Raw genomic sequence first — 20,890 nt, forward strand, 5'->3', positions numbered from 1 at the left:
GAATAAAAGGGAGAAAAAGTAGAAAGGAAGGAAGGAAGGGAGGGAGGGAGGAAGGAAGGAAGGAGATAAAAGAAAATAAAGTTATTAAAATAAAAAATAATTATTAAGAAAAAAATTTTTTTTAAGAAAAAACAATAGACGGATAGAACCCTAGGACAAATGGTGAAAGCAAAGCTATACAGACAAAATCTCACACAGAAGCAAACACATACACACTCACAAAAAGAGGAAAACGGAAAAAATAATAAATCTTGCTCTCAAAGTCCACCTCCTCTATTTGGGATGATTCGTTGTCTATTCAGGTATTCCACAGATGCAGGTACATCAAGTTGATTGTGGAGATTTAATCCGCTGCTCCTGAGGCTGCTGGGAGAGATTTCCCTTTCTCTTCTTTGTTCTCACAGCTCCCGCGGTTCAGCTTTGGATTTGGCCCCGCCTCTGCGTGTAGGTCCTGGGAGGGCATCTGTTCTTTGCTCAGACAGGACGGGGTTAAAGGAGCAGCTGATTCGGGGCCTCTGGCTCACTCAGGCCGGGGGGAGGGAGGGGCACGATGCTGGGTGAGCCTGCGGCGGCAGAGGCCGGCAGGACGTTGCACCAGCCTGAGGCGCGCCGTGCGTTCTCCCGGGGAAGTTGTCCCTGGATCCCGGGACCCTGGCAGTGGCGGGCTGCACAGCCTCCCTGGAAGGGAGGTGTGGATATTGACCTGTGCTCGCACACAGGTTTCTTGGTGGCAGCAGCAACAGCCTTAGCGTCTTGTGCCCATCTCTGGGGTCCGCACTGTTAGCCGCAGCTCGTGCCTGTCTCTGGAGCTCCTTTAAGCAGCACTCTTTTTTTTTTTTTTTTCTGCGGTATGCGGGCCTCCCACTGTTGTGGCCTCTCCCATTGTGGAGCACAGGCTCCGGACGCGCAGGCCCAGCGGCCATGGCTCACGGGCCCAGCTGCTCCGCAGCATGTGGGATCCTCCCAGACCGGGGCACGAACCCGTGTCCCCTGCATCGGCAGGCGGACTCTCAACCACTGCGCCACCAGGGAAGCCCTAAGCAGCACTCTTAATCCCCTCCAGGTACGTGGGGAGTTTCTTGCCTTTTGGGAGGTCTGAGGTCTTCTGCCAGCGTTCAGTAGGTGTTCTGTAGGAATTGTTCCACGTGTAGATGTATTTCTGATGTATCTGTGGGGAGGAAGGTGGTCTCCGCGTCTTACTCTTCCACCATCTTCCCCCTCTCCTACTCCCTAGGTGCTTTTTTGAAGCTATGCTTTGATTTATTCAAGCACACTTTCCAGTATGCTTACCTTGTTACGACTTGTCTCCTCTCATATGATTAGTATTTGCTAATAGATTATAGAAAATTATTATAATACTTGAGGAGGGTGACGGGCAGTGTGTGCGTGCTTCATGGTCTTAATCAGTTAAGCACTCTATTCTTAATTTACTACTAAATCCTCCTTTGGTTTTTAGTTTTCATAAACTAAAACTAAAATGTGGTGAAAATATATTCTTGAATATATTTTGAAGTAGAAAATGTAGCCCATTTCTTCCCATCCCATAGGTTACACCTTGACCTAACGTGTTTATGTATAATAATTATGTTTACTTTTACTTCTTTTAAGGGTTTGCTGAAGATGGCGGTATATAGACTCAATTAGCAAGAGTTGGTGAGGTTTATCAGGGTTTATCGATTATAGAACAGGCTCCTCTAGAGGGGTGTGAAGGACCTCCAAGTCCTTTGAGTTTTAAGCTGCTGCTAGTAGTATTCTGACGAATAATTTTGTTCTTGTAATTATTTGGGTTTAGGGCTAAGCATAGTGGGGTATCTAATCCCAGTTTGGGTCAGGAAATACTAAAGTCACTTTCATAGTCTACTTTTATTTTAGTTACGGCTTTTTATGACTTAATTAAAACTTTATTTTATGTAACTCTTTAACACGCCTTACACCATATTTTTATTAATTTGGGTTAATCGTATGACTGAGGTGGCTGGCACGAAATTTACCAACCCTTGTTGGTATAACTTAGTCGAACTTTTGTTTATGGCTTACTTTTTATCACTGCTGCTTCCCGTGGGGGTGTGGTTAAGCAAGGCGTTATGAGCTGCTAATGCTAATGTGCTTGATGCCTTCTCCTTTTAATCTTAATGATTTAGAGGGTATTCTTACTGGGGTGTGGATGCTTACATGTGTAATTTTATTAAAAACTAATAGGCTGGGACCAAACCTACGTGTTTGTGGAGATAGTAAACTCATCTAGGCATTTTCAGTGCCTTGCTTTAAGGTTTTAAGCTACATTAACAAGTTGTTTTCACATATTGAAGTAACATGTATATAGTTGTTTTATGTGATTTATGTTAGATTTAGTGTTAAAATTTTGATTAAAATGGTCGGTAGATCTAGGGAGATGTCTGTCTATATAAATGGTGAATAAGTAGTTTATTGGTATGATTGGGGTTTATTTTCTAGGTCTGTCTAATCTTGGGCATTAAGTTGTCCATGTTATTGCGTAGGTGGCTAAGTTCTACGTACTTACGTGTTTTTGCCTTGTTTTGGGGGCTTGACAGGGCATTATAGGGATGCAGAGCATGGGATTTAGTGGGGGGTAAAGGGGGTTTGTTAAACAGGTCCTTTACCTGTTCATATGCATATGTGTGTACATGTATGTGTGTCTGCAGTTATCCTTATGTCCTGTAACCACTGACTGAATAACACCTTATGGTCGATGATGTTGGTAAATAATATTCAATTGAAGTCCAGCTACAATTTATTTGACTGTGTTAAGGCCTCAGACGGCCATAGCTGAGTCATAGCATCCCTTAAAAATTAAAAAATACTGAATGCATGAAATCACAGTTATGTGTGAGCATGGGCTGATTAGTCATTAGTCCATCAAGATGTCTTATTTAAGAGGAAAGAGTGAGTGATTTTAGGTGAGATGGTCTTGAAGTAAGAACCAGATGTCTGATAAAGTTCATTAACAGAAACTCCCACAAATTATGGGCCCAGAGCAAGAAGAGGGACACCTCTTTCAATTTATTTCAAAGTAAATTGTAGACATTCTTACATTTCTCCTCTAAAGTTCAGTCTTTGTGATTCTTTTTCTGTTTTGAGGTAATTTCTACATTAAATGAAATGCACAAATCTAAGTGTATCAATCAGTGAATTTTAGCAAACACATATACATCTGTGTGATCCAAACCCCTACCACAATATACAGCATAATCACTCAGAAAACTTAAATACTTAGGTGTAAATTTCACAAAACATCTACAAGACTTGAATGCTTAAAACTACACAATGCCAATGAAAGGAATCAAAGAAGATCTAAATAAATCAAGAAATATACCATGTTCATTGATTGGAAAACTCAGTCTAGTAAAGGTGTCAGTTCTTCCCAAATTGATATACGGGTTCCAGGCAATTCCTATCAAGACTTTTTTTTAAGATATAGACACGTTTACCTGAAAAGGTAAAATGACTAGGATAGCTAAAATAATTTTGAAAAGAAGCATAAAGTGGGAGCATTAAGCTTATCTGATTTCAAGAACTTTTATATAGCTACAGTGGTCAAGGCCCTGTGGTATTAGTGGAGGGATATATACATAGATAAGTGGAACAGAATAGAGAGCCCAAAAGCAGAGCTACACAAATATGCCCAAGTAATTTTTGACAAAAGTGCAAAAGCAATTCAATGGCAGAAAGTGCCAGTCCTCTGACCTCCGAAGTCCGAGCCTCAGCTCCCAGCCCCGCCCGTCCCAGCCGGGGAGCAGACAAGCCTCTCAGGCTGGTGAGTGCTGGTGGGCACCGATCCTCTGTGCGGAAATCTCTCTGCTTTGCCCTCCGCACCCCTGTTGCTGCGCTGCTCCATGGCTCCGAAGCTTCCCCCCTCCGCCACCCGCAGTCTCCACCTGCGAAGGGCCTTCCTAGTGTGTGGAAGTCTTTCCTCCTTCACAGCTCCCTCCCACTGGTGCAGGTCCCGTCCCTATTCTTTTGTCTCTATTTTTCCTTTTTTCTTTTACCCTACCCAGGTATGTGGGGAGTTTCTTGCCTTTTGGGAGGTCTGAGGTCTTCTGCCAGCGTTCAGTAGGTGTTCTGTAGGGGTTGCTCCACATGTAGATGTATTTCTGATGTATTTGTGGGGAGGAAGGTGATCTCCACGTCTTACTCTTCTGCCATCTTTAAGCTCCCCCAGGAACACCTTTTATAATCAATGCCCAAAGAATTTCTATTAAGAAAATACTGTTGTTACAAGAAGTTGTCATCAGGGTTTCTGAAGTAGTCTTGAAGCTTACAGGGACAGCAAATCATACTCCATTTGAACACAGACATTAGGTTAATTCCTCTGTGAGCCAAATAGGCTCCTCTTGCTTTTAAGAGAGAGAGATGAAAATGCAATAACTTTGTAACCTAAGTAAGAAAAGGTATCCTCAAACAAATTGCACAAAGATATAAAATGAGATGGCTGTACTCTTTTTTTTTTTTTTTTAAAGGGGAAAGATGTAGTGCTAGGAGTGGAAACAGATGCTTTTGTATCTGGGAGGAAAGAAGTGCTGTGGAGGCCAAGTTGAGGAAGGTATTTCTTTCTTTTTTTTTTTTCATTAATTTATTATTTATTTTTGGCTGCATTGGGTCTTTGTTGCGGTGCACGGGCTTCTCATTGCCATGGCCTCTCCTGCTGTGGAGCACGGGCCCTAGGCACGCAGGCTTCAGTAGTTGTGGCTTGCTGGCCCAGTTGCTCCACGGCCTGTGGGATCCTCCCAGACCAGGGGTCAAACCCGTATCCCCTGTGTTGGCAGGCGAGTTCTTAAGCACTGTGCAACCAGAGAAGCCCCGCTGAACTCTTTTTAAAGGGCAGATATATAGCTTTATATATCAAGGTGTTAAAAAAAAAAAAAAAAGGCAAATGGCTGAAATTCCCAAAAATTTCAGAACAGATGCTATATTATCAGTTAATGATTAATTTTGGTTTGAGGTGATTAAGTTTTCAACTAATGAGAATCTCACTTTTAAATTTTAGTTTGCTTTATTGTTTATTGTCAGTTTATTTGGTTGTGTGTTGTTCAGTTAACGCTACAATGTACACTGATGAATCTTTGCATCAATATTCTAGTCCATGCTTTTTCTGTAGCTAGACTTGACCCCTATTCATTGTGTCAAACACACTTCTGTTGCTAAAGCAGTTGTACATATTATCCCAAAAACATGTTTGCCCAGTGATACTTGTTTCATGTCACCAAGTTCTTTTGTTTATTGTTTCAGTGAATATATTTGGGATCATAGAGGCTGGCTTCCTCTATTGGAGCATATTTATTCCCAGAGCCAAGCAGAGTCTGACACATAACAGCCAATAATAAACGAGAAGTAGGAGAATGAGTCATCACCAATTCTTGTTCACTAAAAAGTGGGAAAAATGAGGGTAGTTGGGCCATAAAGTCATTTTTTTCCAATCAGATAGATCATGGTAAAAAATTTGGTCCTAAAAATAACGAAGAGGGCTTCCCTGGTGGCGCAGTGGTTGAGGGTCCACCTGCCGATGCAGGGAACACCGGTTTGTGCCCCGGTCCGGGAAGATACCACATGCCGCGGAGCGGCTGGGCCCATGAGCCATGGCCGCTGAGCCTGCGCATCCGGAGCCTGTGCTCCGCAACGGGAGAGGCCACAACAGTGAGAGGCCCACGTACCGCAAAAAAAATAAGTAACGAACAGTACGAAAGCTGGTATAGATAAGGAAAATGGTGGGGCTCCAAGGATAGCCTTCCTGTGGAGAGACAAAAGAAACTTGAACCATGTGTATAAGCTTAGGGGACAACCATTATCAAGCAATAAGCTGAAGATGCAGGGAAAGGGAGAATAAAATGTGGAGCAAGATTCCCAGAGGTAGGTTAGAAAGGCATCAAGCACCCAGGAGAAATGAAACTTTAGTATAAAATCTGTGATGACACAAAATAATCATGAACTATATAATAACTTAGAACCAAGGTGCAAATGAAATGTTATGGGTTTTGTTAAAGTGTGACCATGCTCATTGTTACCTTCAATGAACCCCTGGTAAAATCCAGCTTTGCATAAAACACTAAATTTGAGCCTAGATCTACCAATGAATAATTTGAAAATATACAATAAAATTTTCCTCTTTTCTTTTGAAGTCATATTCAATTAATGTTTTTCCTTTTTTTATTTTTTAACATCTTTATTGGAGTATAATTGCTTTACAATGGTGTGTTAGTTTCTGCTGTATAACAAGGTGAATCAGCTATACATATAAATATATCCCCATTTTTCCTCCCTCTTGCGTCTCCCTCCCAGCCTTCCTATCCCACCCCTCTAGGTGGTCACAAAGCACCAAGCTGATTTCCCTGTGCTATGTGGCTGCTTCGCACTAGCTATTTTACATTTGGTAGTGTATATCCATGCCACTCTCTCACTTCGTCCCAGCATACCCTTCACCTTCCCCGTGTCCTCAAGTCCATTCTCTACGTCTGCATCTTTATTCCTGTCCTGCCTTCAGTTCTTCAGAACCACTTTTTTTTTTAATATTCCATATATATGTGTTAGCATATGGTATTTGTTTTTTTCTTTCTGACTTCACTCTGTATGACAGTCTCTAGGTCCATCTACCTGACTACAAATAACTCAATTTCGTTTCCTTTTATGGCTGAGTAATATTCCATTGTATATACGTGCCACATCTTCTTTATCCATTCATCTGTTGATGGACACTTAGGTTGCTTCCATGTCCTGGCTATTGTAAATATTGGTGCCATGAACACTGTGGTACGTGACTCTTTTTGAATTACAGTTTTCTCAGGGTATATGCCCAGTAGTGGGATTCCTGGGGCGTAGGGTAGTTCTATTTTTAGTTTTTTAAGGAACCTCCCTACTGTTCTCCATAGTGGCTGTATCAATTTAAAGTCCCACCAACAGTGCAAGAGGGTTCCCTTTTCTCCACACCCTCCCCAGCATTTATTGTTTGTTGCTGTTTTGATGATGACCATTCTGACCCATGTGAGGTGATACCTTATTGTAGTTCTCATTTGCATTTCTCTGATGATTAGTGATGTGGAGCATCCTTTCATGTGTTTGTTGGTAATCTGTATATCTTCTTTGGAGAAATGTCCATTTAGGTCTACTGCCCATTTTTAGGTTGGGTGGTTTGTTTTTTTGATATTGAGCTGCATGACCTGCTTGTATATTTTGGAAATTAGTTCTTTGTCAGTTGCTTCATTTGCAAATATTTTCTCCCATTCTGAGGGTTGTCTTTACGTCTTCTTTATGGTTTCCTTTGCTGTGCAAAAGCTTTTAAGTTTCATTAGGTCCCATTTGTTTATTTTTTTTTTATTTCCATTTCTCTAGGAGCTGGGTCAAAAAGGATCTTACTGTGATTTATTTCATAGAGTGTTCAGCCTGTGTTTTCCTCTAAGAGTTTGATAGTGTCTGGCCTTACATTTAGCTCTTTAATTTTGAGTTTATTTTTGTGTATCGTGTTAGGAAATGTTCTGATTTCATTCTTTTACATGTAGCTGTCCAGTGTTCCCAGCACCAAATATTGAGGAGGCTGTCTTTTCTCCATTGTATACTCCTGTCTCCTTTATCGAAGATAAGGTGACCATATGTGTGTGGGTTTATCTCTGGGCTTTCTGTCCAGTTCCATTAATCTATATTTCTGTTTCTGTGCCAATACCATACTGTCTTGATTATTTTAGCTTTGGAGTATAGTCTGAAGTCAAGGAGCCTGATTCCTCCAGCTCCGTTTTTCTTTCTCAAGATTGCTTTGGCTGTTCGGGGTCTTTTGTGTTTCCATACAAATTGTGAAATTTTTTGTTCTAGTTCTGTGAAAAATGCCATTGGTAGTTTGATAGGGATTGGATTGAATCTGTAGATTGCTTTGGATAGTATAGTCATTTTCACAATGTTGATTCTTCCAATCCAAGAACATGGTATATCTCTCCATCTGTCTGTATCATCTTTAATTTCTTTCATCGCTGTCTTATAGTTTTCTGAATAGCGGTCCTTTGTCTCCTTAGGTAGGTTTATTCCTAGGTATTTTACTCTTTTTCTTGCAGTGGTAAATGGGAGTGTTTCCTTAATTTCTCTTTCAGATTTTTCATTATTAGTGTACAGGAATGCCAGAGATTTCTGTGCATTAATTTTGTATCCTGCTACTTTACCAAATTCATTGATTAGCTCTAGTAGTTTTCTGGAGGCATATTTAGGATTCTCTATGTATAGTATCATGTCATCTGCAAATAGTGACAGCTTTACTTCTTCTTTTCCGATTTGGATTCCTTTTATTTCCTTTTCTTCTCTGATTGCTGTGGCTAAAACTTCCAAAACTATGTTGAATAACAGTGGTGAGAGTGGGCAACTTTGTCTTCTTCCTGATCTTAGTGGAAATGGTTTCAGTTTTTCACCATTGAGGACGATGTTGGCTGTGGGTTTGTCATATATGGCCTTTATTATGTTGGGGAAAGTTCCCTCTATGCCTACTTTCTGGAGGGTTTTATCATAAATGGGTGTTGAATTTTCTCGAAAGCTTTCTCTGCATCTGTTGAGATGATCATGTTTTTTCTCTTTCAATTTTTTAATATGGTGTATCACATTGATTGATTTGCATATATTGAAGAATCCTTGCATTCCTGGGATAAACCCCACTAGATCATGGTGTATGATCCTTTTAATGTGCTGTTGGATTCTGTTTGCTAGTATTTTGTGGAGGATTTTTGCATCTATGTTCATCAGCAATATTGGCCTGTAGTTTTCTTTCTTTGTGACACCTTTGTCTGGTTTTGGTATCAGGGTGATGGTGGCCTCGTAGAATGAGTTTGGGAGTGTTCCTCCCTCTGCTATATTTTGGGAGAGTTTGAGAAGGATAGGTGTTAGCTCTTCTCTAAATGTTTGATAGAATTCGCCTGTGAAGCCATCTGGTCCTGGGCTTTTGTTTGTTGGAAGATTTTTTTTTTTTTTTTTTTTTTTTGTGGTACACGGGGCTCTCACTGTTGTGGCCTCTCCCGTTGCAGAGCACAGGCTCCAGACACGCAAGCTCAGCGGCCATGGCTCACGGGCCCAGCCGCTCTGCGGCATGTGGGATCTTCCCGGACCGGGGCACGAACCCGTGTCCCCTGCATCGGCAGGCGGACTCTCAACCACTGCACCACCAGGGAAGCCCTGTTGGAAGATTTTAAATCACAGTTTCAATTTCAGTGCTTCTGATTGGTCTGTTCATATTTTCTATTTCTTCCTGGTTCAGTGTCGGAAGGTTGTGCTTTTCTAAGAATTTGTCCATTTCTTCCAGGTTGTCCATTTTATTGGCATATAGTTGCTTGTAGTGATCTCTCATGATCCTTTGTATTTCTACAGTGTCAGTTGTTACTTCTCCTTTTTCATTTCTAATTCTATTGATTTGAGTCTTCTCCCTTTTTTTCTTGATGAGTCTGGTTAATGGTTTATCAATCTTGTTTATCTTCTCAGAGAACCAGCTTTTAGTTTTATTGATCTTTGCTATCGTTTCCTTCATTTCTTTTTCATTTATTTCTCATCTGATCTTTATGATTTCTTTCCTTCAGCTAACTTCAGGGTCTTTTTGTTCTTCTTTCTCTAACTGCTTTAGGTGTAAGGTTAGGTTGTTTATTTGGAATGTTTCTTGTTTCTTGAGGTAGGATTGTATTGCTATAAACTTCCCTCTTAGAACTGCTTTTGTTGCATCCCTATTTTGGGTCATCGTGTTTTCATTGTCATTTGTTTCTAGGCATTTTTTGATTTCCTCTTTGATTTCTGCAGTGATCTCTTGGTTATTTAGTAGTGTATTGTTTAGCCCCCATGTGTTTGTATTTTTTACAGATTTTTTCCTGTAATTGATATCTAGTCGCATAGCATTGTGGTCAGAAAAGATACTTGATACAATTTAACTATTCTTAAATTGACCAGGGCTTGATTTGTGACCCAAGATATGATCTATCCTAGGGAAAGTTCCATGAGCACTTGAGAGGAAATTGTATTCTGTTGTTTTGGGATGGAATGTCCTATATATACCACTTAAGTCCATCTTGTTTAATATGTCATTTAAAGCTTGTGTTTCCTTATTTATTTTAATTTTGGATGCTCTGCCCATCGGTGAAAGTGGGGTGTTAAAGTCCCCTACTATGAATGTGTTACTGTTGATTTCCCCTTTTATGGCTGTTAGTATTTGCCTTATGTCTTGAAGTGCTCCTATGTTTGGTGCATAAATATTTACAATTGTTATATCTTCTTCTTGGACTGATCCCTTGATCATTATGTAGTGTCCTTTTTTGTCTCTTGTAATAGTCTTTAATGTCTGTTTTGTCTGATATGAGAATTGCTACTCCAGCTTTCTTTTGATTTCCATTTGCATGGAATATCTTTTTCCATCCCCTCACTTTCAGTCTCTATGTGTCCCTAGGTCTGAAGTGAGTCTCTTGTAGACAGCATATATACGGGTCTTGTTTTTGTATCCATTCAGCGTCTGTGTCTTTTGGTTGGAGCATTTACTCCATTTACATTTAAGGTAATTATCGATATGTATGTTCCTATTCCCATTTTCTTACCTGTTTTGGGTTTGTTTTTGTAGGTCTTTTCCTTCTCTTGTGTTCCTGTTTAGAGAACTTCCTTTAGCATTTGTTGTAAAGCTGATTTGGTGGTGCAGAATTCTCTTAAAGAGCTTTTGCTTTTCTGTAAAGGTTTTTTAACTTTTATTTTTGGCTGCGTTGGGTCTTCATTGCTGTACACAGGCTATCTCTAGTTGTGGCGAGCCAGGGGTACTCTTCGTTGTGGTGCACGGGCTTCTCATTGCAGTGGCTTCTCTTGTTGCAGAGTACGGGCTCTAGGTGCGTGGGCTTCCGTAGTTGTGGCTCGCGGGCTCAAGAGCACAGGCTCAATAGTTGTGGCGCATGGGCTTAGTTGCTCCGTGGCATGTGGGATCTTCCTGGACCAGGGCTCGAACCCACGTGTCCTGCATTGGCAGGTGGATTCTTATCCACTGCCCCACCAGGGAAGACCTCTGTAAAGGTTTTAATTTCTCCGTCAAATGTGAATGAGATCCTTGCTGGGTAGAGTATTCTTGTTTGTAGATTTTTCCCTTTCATCACTTTAAATATGTCCTGCCACTCCTTTCTGGCTTGCAGAGTCTGCTGAAAGATCAGCTGTTAACCTTATGGGGATTCCCTTGTATGTTATTTGTTGCTTTTGGCTTGCTGCTTTTAATATTTTTTTCTTTGTATTTAATTTTTGATAGTTTGATTAATATGTGTTTTGGCGTGTTTCTCCTTGGATTTATCCTCACTGGGACTCTCTGTGCTTCCTGGAGTTGATTATTTCCATTCCCACATTAGGGAAGTTTTGAACTATAATCTCTTCAAATATTTTCTTAGTTCATTTTTTTTTCTTTTCTCTTCTGGGACCCCCTATAATTCAAAGGTTCATGCATTTAATGTTGTCCCAGAGGTCTCTGAGACTGTCCTCAATACTTTTCATTCTTTTTTCTTTATTCTGCTCTGCAGTAGTTATTTCCACTGTTTTATCTTCCAGGTCACTTATCCATTCTTCTGCCTCAGTTATTCTGCTATTGATTCCTTCTAGAGAATTTTTAATATCATTTATTGTGTTGTTCATCATTGTTTGCTTTCTCTTTAGTTCTTTTAGTTCCTTGTTAAACGTTTCTTGTATTTTCTCCATCTATTTCCAAGATTTTGGATCATCTTTACTATCATTACTCGGAATTCTTTTTCAGGTAAACTGCCTATTTCCTCTTCATTTGTTTGGCCTGGTGGGTTTTTGCCTTGCTCCTTCATCTGCTGTGTGTTTCTCTGTCTTCTCATTTTGCTTAACTTACTGTGTTTGGGGTCTTCTTTTTGCAGGCTGCAGGTTCCTAGTTCCCGTTGTTTTTGGTTTCTAACCCCAGTGGGTAAGGTTGGTTCAGTTGGGTTGTGTAGGTTTTGTGGTGGAAGGGACTGGTGCCTGTATTCTGGTGGATGAGGCTGGATCTTACCTGTCTGGTGGGCAGGACCACGTCTGGTCATGTGCTTTAGGGTGTCTATGAACTTATTATGATTTTAGGCAGCCTCTCTGCTAATGGGTGGGGTTGTGTTCCTGTCTTGCTAGTTGTTTGGCATGGGGTGTCCAGCACTGTAGCTTGCTGGTCGTTGAGTGGAGCAGGGTCTTTGCGTTGAGATGGAGATCTCTGGGAGAGCTTTCACCATTTCATATTATGTCGGGCAGGGAGGTCTCTGGTAGGCCAGTATCCTGAACTCAGCTCAGGTCTGACACCCAGCCAGAGCACCAAGACCCTGTCAGTCACTTGGCTCAGATGAAAAGGGAGGAAAGGGAGGGAAAAAAAAAAGAAAGTAAAACAAAGTAAAGTTACTAAAATAAAAAATAAATATTAAAAACAAAAGTAATAAAAATAAAGAAGGGAGCAAGCAAACCGAAAAACAAATCCACCAATGATAACAAGCGCTAAAAACTACCAAGAAAAAAAAACAGACAACCCTAGGAAAAATGGTAAAAGCAAAGCTATACAGACAAAATCACACAAAGAAGCATACACATACACAGTCACAAAAAGAAAAAAAGGAAAAAATATTATATAAATTTTAAAAAAGGAAGAGTGCAACCAAATCAATAAACACATCTACCAACGACAATAAGCTCTAAATATTAAACTAAGATAAACATAAAACCAGAAACAAATTAGATGCAGAAAGCAAACCCCAAGTCTACAGTTGCTCCCAAAGTCCACTGCCTCAATTTTGGGATGATTTGTTGTCTATTCAGGTATTCCACAAATGCAGGTACATCAGGTTGATTGTGGAGATTTTATCCGCTGCTCCTGAGGCTGCTGGGAGAGATTTCCCTTTCTCTTCTTTGTTCGCACAGCTCCTGGGGTTCAGCTTTGGATTTGGCCCCACCTCTGTGTGTAGGTCGCCAGAGGGCATCTGTTTCCGCTCAGACAGGACAGGGTTTAAGTAGCAGCTGATTAGGGGGCTCTGGCTCACTCAGGCCAGGGGGCAGGGAGGGGTTTGGAATACAGGGCGAGCCTGTGGCAGCAGAGGCCAGCATGACGTTTTAAGAGGCTGAGGTGCGCCGTGTGTTCTCTCGGGGAAGTTGCCCCTGGATCACGGGACCCTGGCAGTGGCGGGCTGCACAGGCTCCTGGGAGGGAGGTGTGGATAGTGACCTGTGCTCGCACACAGGCTTCTTGGTGGCTGCAGCAGCAGCCTTAGCGTCTCATGCCCGTCTCTGGGGTCCGCGCTGATAGCCCTGGCTCGCACCCGTCTCTGGAGCTCCTTTAAGCGGCACTCTTAATCCCCTCTCCTCACGCACCAGGAAACAAAGAGGCAAGAAAAAGTCTCTTGCCTCTTCAGCAGCTCCAGACCTTTTCCCGGACTCCCTCCTGGCTAGCTGTGGTGCACTAGCCCCCTTCAGGCTGTGTTCATGCAGCCAACCCCAGTCCTGTCCCTGGGATCCAACCTCCGAAGCCTGAGCCTCAGCTCCAAGCCCCCACCCGCCCTGGCAGATGAGCAGACAAGCCTCTCAGACTGGTGAGTGCTGGTCGGCACCAATCCTCTGTGCAGGAATCTCTCTGCTTTGCCCTCTGCACCCCTGTTGCTGCGCTCTCCTCCGTGGCTCTGAAGCTTCCCGCCACCCCCAGTCTCCGCCAGTTAAGGGGCTTCCTAGTGTGTGGAAACCTTTTTTTCCTTCACAGCTCCCTCCCAGAGGTGCAGGTCCCATCCCTATTTTTTGTCTCTCTTTTTTCTTTTGCCCTACTCAGGTACATGGGGAGTTTCTTGCCTTTTGGGAGGTCTGAGGTCTTCTGCCAGTGTTCAGTAGGTGTTCTGTAGGAGTTGTTCCACGTGTGGATGTGTTTGTGGGGAGGAAGATGATCTCCACATCTTACTCCTCTGCCATCTTGAAGGTCCCTCTGTTTTCTCTTTTTCTCCAGATTGGACCCCTTCTAATCCTGAGCGAATGTACATCCCAACAGGCCTGGAGATAGAACCCCTTTATCCAAGCTCCAAGGAGGATCCTGTGGTTTACCTAGCTGAAGATGGTGGGTATATGAGACATGTTGCTATAAAAAATAACTTGGTACCTGGGCTAATCTCTTAGTTATATTTGTTCTGCTGTTTATAGTGGAAATTGTAAATTAACAGGAAGTCCCTGACTCCACAAACACGTCTGGTTACATATTAATCCAAATGTTGATTCAGTGCTAATTATGTTCTTGAAGGTGCATATTGCAGTTTATGCATACTTACTTTAAGATAAAGCATCATGTTGACCATGAGAATGAAGAGTCTTATTGCGATGGAATTAAGCTTCGCATCAGTTTTCAAAGGTAAATCCAGCAGAGTGCTCTGCAACTATCATCCCCTTTCCATCTATAGGTCATTTTCATGCAGTCTTTCAGGTGATTTATTTTCATATTATGCCAGTTTGATGCATTTCTTGGGACTGCATTCTTGAAAAGAGGAAAATATCCCACATTGCAAATAACATCTAAGATTACATCTCAGGAAAGTGTTCTTAACACTCAGGATTAATAAGTGCATCTTGAGAGCTCTGGTAATGCAGAATCTCTGCTTCATGTTAGAGTATGCTAATAATCAAACATAGAAGTCTCAACCTACATTCTAAACTGCGCTGCTCCTGAAGCACCAATGTAAGGAAGTATGGGACTCCTGTACAGTTTCACCACATCTTATGGAAAAACCGGAATGAACTTTTTGGCCAACCCAGTATCTTAGACTATATATTAAAGATGACTTCCAGGAAGCAAATGTATTTTATTTAAAGAGCTGGCAAAACAGAGAAATTCACGGGAATTCCTTCTTACACAGTAAGCAGTTACAGAAATCATATACTCGTGCATTTTTAAGCAACTGGGGTGAGAAAAGCACCTCTGATTTTTTATATTTGATTTCAAATATTTACATAGCTAATGCACCTCCTAACTTTCACACATAAATGAGATCTAATATGAAATTAAAGTAGATGAGGTGAGTTGGTTAGGCTCTTGTCAGGAAGTGGATGGCTTACATAGAGTAATTTAAGAAACTTTAATGAAAGGATAACTTACAAAAGGGTGGACAGAATTAAGGGAGACTAATAAGGGATGGTGAAGCAACAGAGAATTGTCAATAGAGCAGAACCATTATTCCTCCTAGGCCTGAAGGGGTAAGAGAACAGAGTGGTTTCCAAACCTATAGCTGTAGAAGGAAGTCCCCAAACAACTGAGTATATAGAATTCTGGGTTTACATTTTTTTCTTTTAAATATTTTTCTTTCTTTAAAGATATTGTTCCATTGTCTCATGACATCTGTTCTCTTTAGTAAAAAGTCAGCCATAATTTATATCATTGTTCCTTATATGTGATGTGTCTTTTTCTGTTTGGCTGTTTTCAGCAATTTGACTGTGACCTGCCTAGATTTGGTTATCTTTATATTTATCCGGTTTGGAGTTTGCTGAACCTCTTAGATCCATAATTTAATAGAGTTCTTTGTTTTTTTTCCAAATTTGAGAAATTTTCAGCCATTATTTCTTCACGTATTTTCTCCATAATATTCTTTCTCTTCTGTCCCTTGGAATTCCAACTCCAATCCATATGGTAGATTTCTAGCTATCTCGCACATGTCACTGGGTCTTTGTTCTTTTTTTCTCCTCTGGCCTTGGGTTTGGATAATTGTATTCATTTGTTTTTAAGTTCACTGAGTCTTTCCTTTGCAATATTCAGTTTCTCTTAAGCCCATCTGGTAAATCTTTCATTTCCATTATTGTACTTTTTATTTCTAGAATTTTCATTTCATTCTTTTTACAGTTAACATTTCTTCTTTTTTTGAATTACTTGATCTGTTTATTCACTATCTCTATCTTTTCCTTTAAGTATTTTAACATATATTCAAAGTCCTTCTCTGTTAATCGTACCATCTGAGTTATCTTTGGGTCTGTTAAATATTTATTGGATCACATTTCCTTCTTTGTGTGCTTCATAGTTTTTTTTTATCATATGTGGGAAATTGTGAAAGATATGTTGTAGGAGTTTGTATTATGTTCTTTTTAAACATTATGCTGAATTTTTTTCTGGTAGGCAGCTAAATTGCTGGCAAATCATTTTGCTTCCTTTGGAATTGGTTTATTTTTTTATAAAAGCAGGTCTGTTTTCATTTTGTCCTTAGTCCTAGGTCATGGCCCTTACTCCTGAATGCGGTTCTTATGCCTAATATACAACCTTTTTAGAGTCACGATTGAATGCCTGAGGTGCTCAGTGAAGTCCTTGTATTCTGGATAGGTTGAATTTCGATATATCATAGAATGTTTATCCTCTGGTATCTCAGTCCTACAGTAGCACTCTGTCCTATCTTCCCTAGTCTTATCCTGTGCTTGTAGAGCCAAGCCTTCAGTCAAGGACTGGGGAACCACCATGTAGACTATTGAAGCCCTCCCTCTACATAGCGTTCTTCTCTCTGGTACCCAGGGTACCAATTTCAGCAGCCCCAGGCAACAATCTCGCCTCCTCAGCTCAACATGACTGTTATGCTATCCTTAAGTGCCATCTTCCTAAGAGGTAAAAAGTACCCCCAGGAAGAAAACAAGAATTAAACATGGGCTTATTTCATGTATTTACCTTCTTTCAAGAACCATATGTAGTTCTGGTATTTGTGTTGTCCAAATGCATGAAAACAGTTAATTCGTATTTTTTGTCCAGTTTTATAGTTATTTACAGTGAAAAGATGACTTCAGGACCAATTACTTCATTATAACCAGAAGTAGAGTATTTTTACTGTGAGAAATATATGAATTTATTTCAGGCATTGCTTTTCTAAATACTTAGACTTACTTATTTCAACATAAACCTATATATGCTAGTGTCAAATTATGTTAAAATTTATAATCCTTAGTGACACTTCAGTTATACTGTAGTTCCAAACTCTATGCAGAATAGCCTATATACTTTAGCTATGGCTTGATATCTTTATGGTTTCTCATCAGCCTACAAAGAGCCTTGTTTTGTGTATTCCCAAGTTGGGGGCAACCGAACACCCTTGAAGCAGCCTGTGAATAACTGTGATGATACTTTGATGTTTGAAGCAAGGTTTGAGAGTGGTAATCTATGGAAGGTAGTCAAAGTGTAGGTTTTAATTATTTTTATTTGAGGAGGTAGACTATCAACTATTTATTATTTCCTGTATTAGATACATTACTTTTAGTATCCATTACTGAACTATAATTCCTTGAAGTATAGATGCTACTTAGAGATTATTTTAAGGGGGTAGGTATGGAAGGTTCTGGGTTCAAACAATTTTGAGAACTATGAATTAAACAGGTTTCTGTAATGTACATTTTTCAGTATGCCAATATGAATTGTCACACACACACACACACACACACCCCGCTTCTCAGACTTTTTAATGGAGTAGTTCTTCAGATGAGTGTTCTGTAAAACGTGCTTGGGAACATGCCTGCGATCCAAGGATATTTTTTAAAAAATTTTTTAATGAAAAATTTTAAACATACACTTAAGTACAGAGCATAATACAGTTCTACATTAACTATCATATACCCATCACCTAGATTCAATGGCTCTCAAGGTTTTACAACATTCATTTCCTAGTTCACTGTTTATAACTACACACACAAACACATATACATACACAATAAGTGCATAATGCTGATAGAATAGGAAGTACTTGGTAAAAAAAGTCACAACTAACCAGGTAAAATTGTTAGATATATAAGTAATGTACTAATGAAATTATTTTTGCCTTTAAGTATCTTCAATGATTAAGTATGGGGGATGCAAACAGTTATGAAATACAGTTCCTGTCCTCTCAGAGTTTACAGTTTTATAATCCATATGCTTATAGTAATTTATATAGGTTTTTAACCTTTCTTAGTGATAGGTATTTCAGATTCTTAGAGCTAGAATCTAATATAAAACAGGAATATATGTCTGAAGTAAAAAAAGAAACATTGGACTTGAATTCTTAAAAACTTAAGAACTCTTTAATCACTTCTTTTATAGGAAACATAACCGGGTTGACATATATAATTTTTGTCAAATGCCCATTTTTTTATGTGCTCTCTTGAATTACAAAGGAGTAAAAAGACTTTAGAATTCACATAGAAGCAGTTTTGCATCCAATAAAAGAGAAAGCTTCAAAACTTTGATTTTTTACAATTACTTGCTTATTGGACATTGCCTAAATAAATGTTGTTTCCCAAATAAAAAGCTTTCTGTGAATAGGTAGTTTATTATTTGTATATTTATTATTACTTTTATTATTTAATTTAAACTTGAATGTCATTTTTACATTTTTATGTGCTTTTTTTCCCCTTCCTTTTTTTGTGTCTTAGGGCAGAATATGAATACCAGCTGACTGTGCCCTGACCTGTTCACAAATAAACACACCCAGTGGTACTACTTCCAAGTCACTAATACCCAAGCAGGAATAGACTACAGATTCACTATTATCCATTTCACCAAGCCTGCTAGTCTTTATAATCGGGGTATGCACCCACTGTTTTATTCTGAAAACGAGGCCAACGCTCATAATATTGGCTGGCAGAGAATAGGAGACCAAATGAAGTATTATAGAAGCAACCAGGGGCAAGACGGGTGCCATTATTTCTCTTACATGGACATTTCAATTTCCACACAGTAAAGATACCTGCTATCCATACACTTACACAAACCTGCAAGAATACCTTTCTAGCATCAGTAATGACCCAGTACAGTCAAAGCTTTGTAAAATACGTGTCTTGTGCCACACAATTACTAGGAACATGGTGTATGTTTTAACGATTACTACCCCCTTGAAGAACAGTGAGTCAAGAAAGCGAAAGGCCATGATTTTGACTGCAAGGGTACATCCAGGAGAAACCACAGCTTTTGGATCATGAAGGGCTTCCTAGATTATATTTTAGGAGACTCAAGTGATACACAGTTGCTCCGGGACACTTTCATCTTCAAGGTGGTACTCATGCTGAATCCAGATGGTGTGATTGTGGGAAATTATCGGTGTTCCTTAGCTGGATGGGATTTAAACCTTAACTATACATCTCTCCTGAAGGAGTCATTTCCTTCTGTTCGGTATACCCGGAACATGATCTGTAGGTAAAATAAGCATCAAATTACCCTATGCTTATTTAGTAAACTTGGTAGTAAGAATTTTGCTCCCACAATCCCACTCATTTTACTCTAGATTTTCTTAAGATAGTTTAACTATAGCTACTTAATTTTTTTCCTTATTCTTCCCAACTCTGCTTCTGTACCTTTCTGGCATTATGCCACTACGTTCACTAGCTTTCTTTTAAGTAATGAAATAGACTCTAGAACATTTTAATGGCTTAGTGAAAATGTACAGTTACATTTGCCTATCCTAAAATTTGGTTTCTTCCTAAAGTTAATGGTAGCACTGATGTTTATTTTGGGATCCTTGAATCCCTTATATGTGAAAATTAGTTACATCTACAGAGCCTTCTGGCACTATGTTGACCATACATTGCTCTATGATGAGTCTTTTGATGATAGGTTACATACTTATTTAAACTTTCATGAATAGTCTTATTTGCCCCTGGAAAAAATGAACAGCTTTAAATTTTCTAAAGAATCAGAACAGTAAAATGCATATAGTATTTAAAGCTTTGTTGAATTACTGGGTGAATTATTTAATAGATTCAAGTAATAACAATCAGGAATAGGCATTGCTAGAGTAGAGAGATTTATTGGAGTCAAAGAACACCCAAATCCTCTTAACCTTTTTGGTTAAGAATGTGGAGACTAGAGTGAAAACATATCAGATTGGAATCCCTGCTATATCATTTGCTAACTGTGTGATTTTGAGCAATTTTAAAAACAAACCCAAACCTCAGTTTTCTCATCTATAAAGTGGGAATAATAACGCTTACCTCACAGACAAGAGGATTAAATGAGAATATTACTACTAAAGTGCCCAGAATAAAGTGCCCAATATTACTGGAACACTGGAAACTCTAAATGTATTCAGTGTTTCCGCAAATGTAAAAAGAAGTTAATGAATTAGATATAGATGTAATAACTCTTCGTAAACTATTTAGGATTGTTCAAATGTTACAATAATAAGTACTATTATAGAGAGTGTTTATATTCTCATCCAGCTCTGTCATCAGGGCCCCTAATAAAAGCATACGAGCCCTGTTTCAAGGAGGAGGACCTGAGATACCTCCAGTCCCTCAGAGGAGCTGACAGGCTTCAGGAGCACCCAGCATGGCTCTAGTTACTTAGTTCAGCCTCAACTTTCATGTTAATCCTTTTATCTTTATAGACACATGGGGAGTGAAGCGCAGATCTCCACAAAAATGAGTAAAAACTCTTGTTTTATACCCCTCACAAATGTGGACTTCAGGATTCTCTGAAATTATTTGGGAAATATTTAAGTCATAAAGAGGAACCCATAACTAATTTTCCTGGGGATGGCACACAATGGAGAGAGCTGAGTAAATGCAATGTGGTATCCTAGATTGGATTCTGGGACAGAAAAAGGACATTATTGGGAAAACTAGTGAAATCCAAATAAGGTTGGGAGTTTAATAGTGATGTACCAACGTTGGTTCCTTAGTTTTTGACAATGTGCCATGGTTATGTAATATGTTAACATTAGGGGAAACTGGATGAGGGGTAGATATATGGAAACTCTCTCTACTATTTTGCCAGTTTTGTGTAAATCTAAAGTTATTCCAAAATTTAAAGTTTATTTTTTAATAGAAAGGGAGCTGATGGGATGCCCATTAGAGTATTTATAATGTCTACTTAATGCTCTTTGACATTAAGGGTGCCTGGCCCAACACAAGGTGGATTACAGGCCAAGGCCCTTTGGCTTGTCTCTGTGGAAGACATTTTATATGTCTCTGTT

The 20,890-nt window shown here is 39.7% G+C and overlaps 2 protein-coding genes across 9 annotated transcripts in view; one reads left to right on the plus strand and one right to left on the minus strand.

Annotated features, from left to right (window-relative positions):
• AGBL3 (AGBL carboxypeptidase 3) overlaps window positions 1–20,890 on the plus strand; it is a 91,922-nt gene that overhangs the window by 26,798 nt on the left and 44,234 nt on the right. Inside the window, 6 exon segments of the mRNA XM_067747097.1 lie at window positions 13,942–14,049; window positions 16,989–17,127; window positions 18,354–18,380; window positions 18,382–18,627; window positions 18,629–18,879; window positions 18,882–19,113. Of these exon segments, the coding sequence (XP_067603198.1) occupies window positions 13,942–14,049; window positions 16,989–17,127; window positions 18,354–18,380; window positions 18,382–18,627; window positions 18,629–18,879; window positions 18,882–19,113 (1,003 nt within the window).
• CYREN (cell cycle regulator of NHEJ) overlaps window positions 4,403–20,890 on the minus strand; it is a 104,394-nt gene continuing 87,906 nt past the window's right edge. For 4 of the 8 annotated variants that reach the window (XM_067747083.1, XM_067747090.1, XM_067747081.1 and 1 more), the window contains one exon: window positions 4,573–5,746. In XM_067747083.1, coding sequence (XP_067603184.1) covers window positions 5,465–5,746 — 282 coding nt within the window. In that variant the 3' untranslated portion in view covers window positions 4,573–5,464. Of the gene's footprint in view, window positions 5,747–17,472; window positions 19,108–20,890 lie in introns of those variants that run through there. The other 4 variants (XM_067747091.1, XM_067747088.1, XM_067747084.1 and 1 more) reach the window with 2 other exon arrangements.

The sequence above is a fragment of the Pseudorca crassidens genome, chromosome 8, assembly GCF_039906515.1.
Source record: "Pseudorca crassidens isolate mPseCra1 chromosome 8, mPseCra1.hap1, whole genome shotgun sequence".
NCBI classification, from domain to species: domain Eukaryota; kingdom Metazoa; phylum Chordata; class Mammalia; order Artiodactyla; family Delphinidae; genus Pseudorca; species Pseudorca crassidens.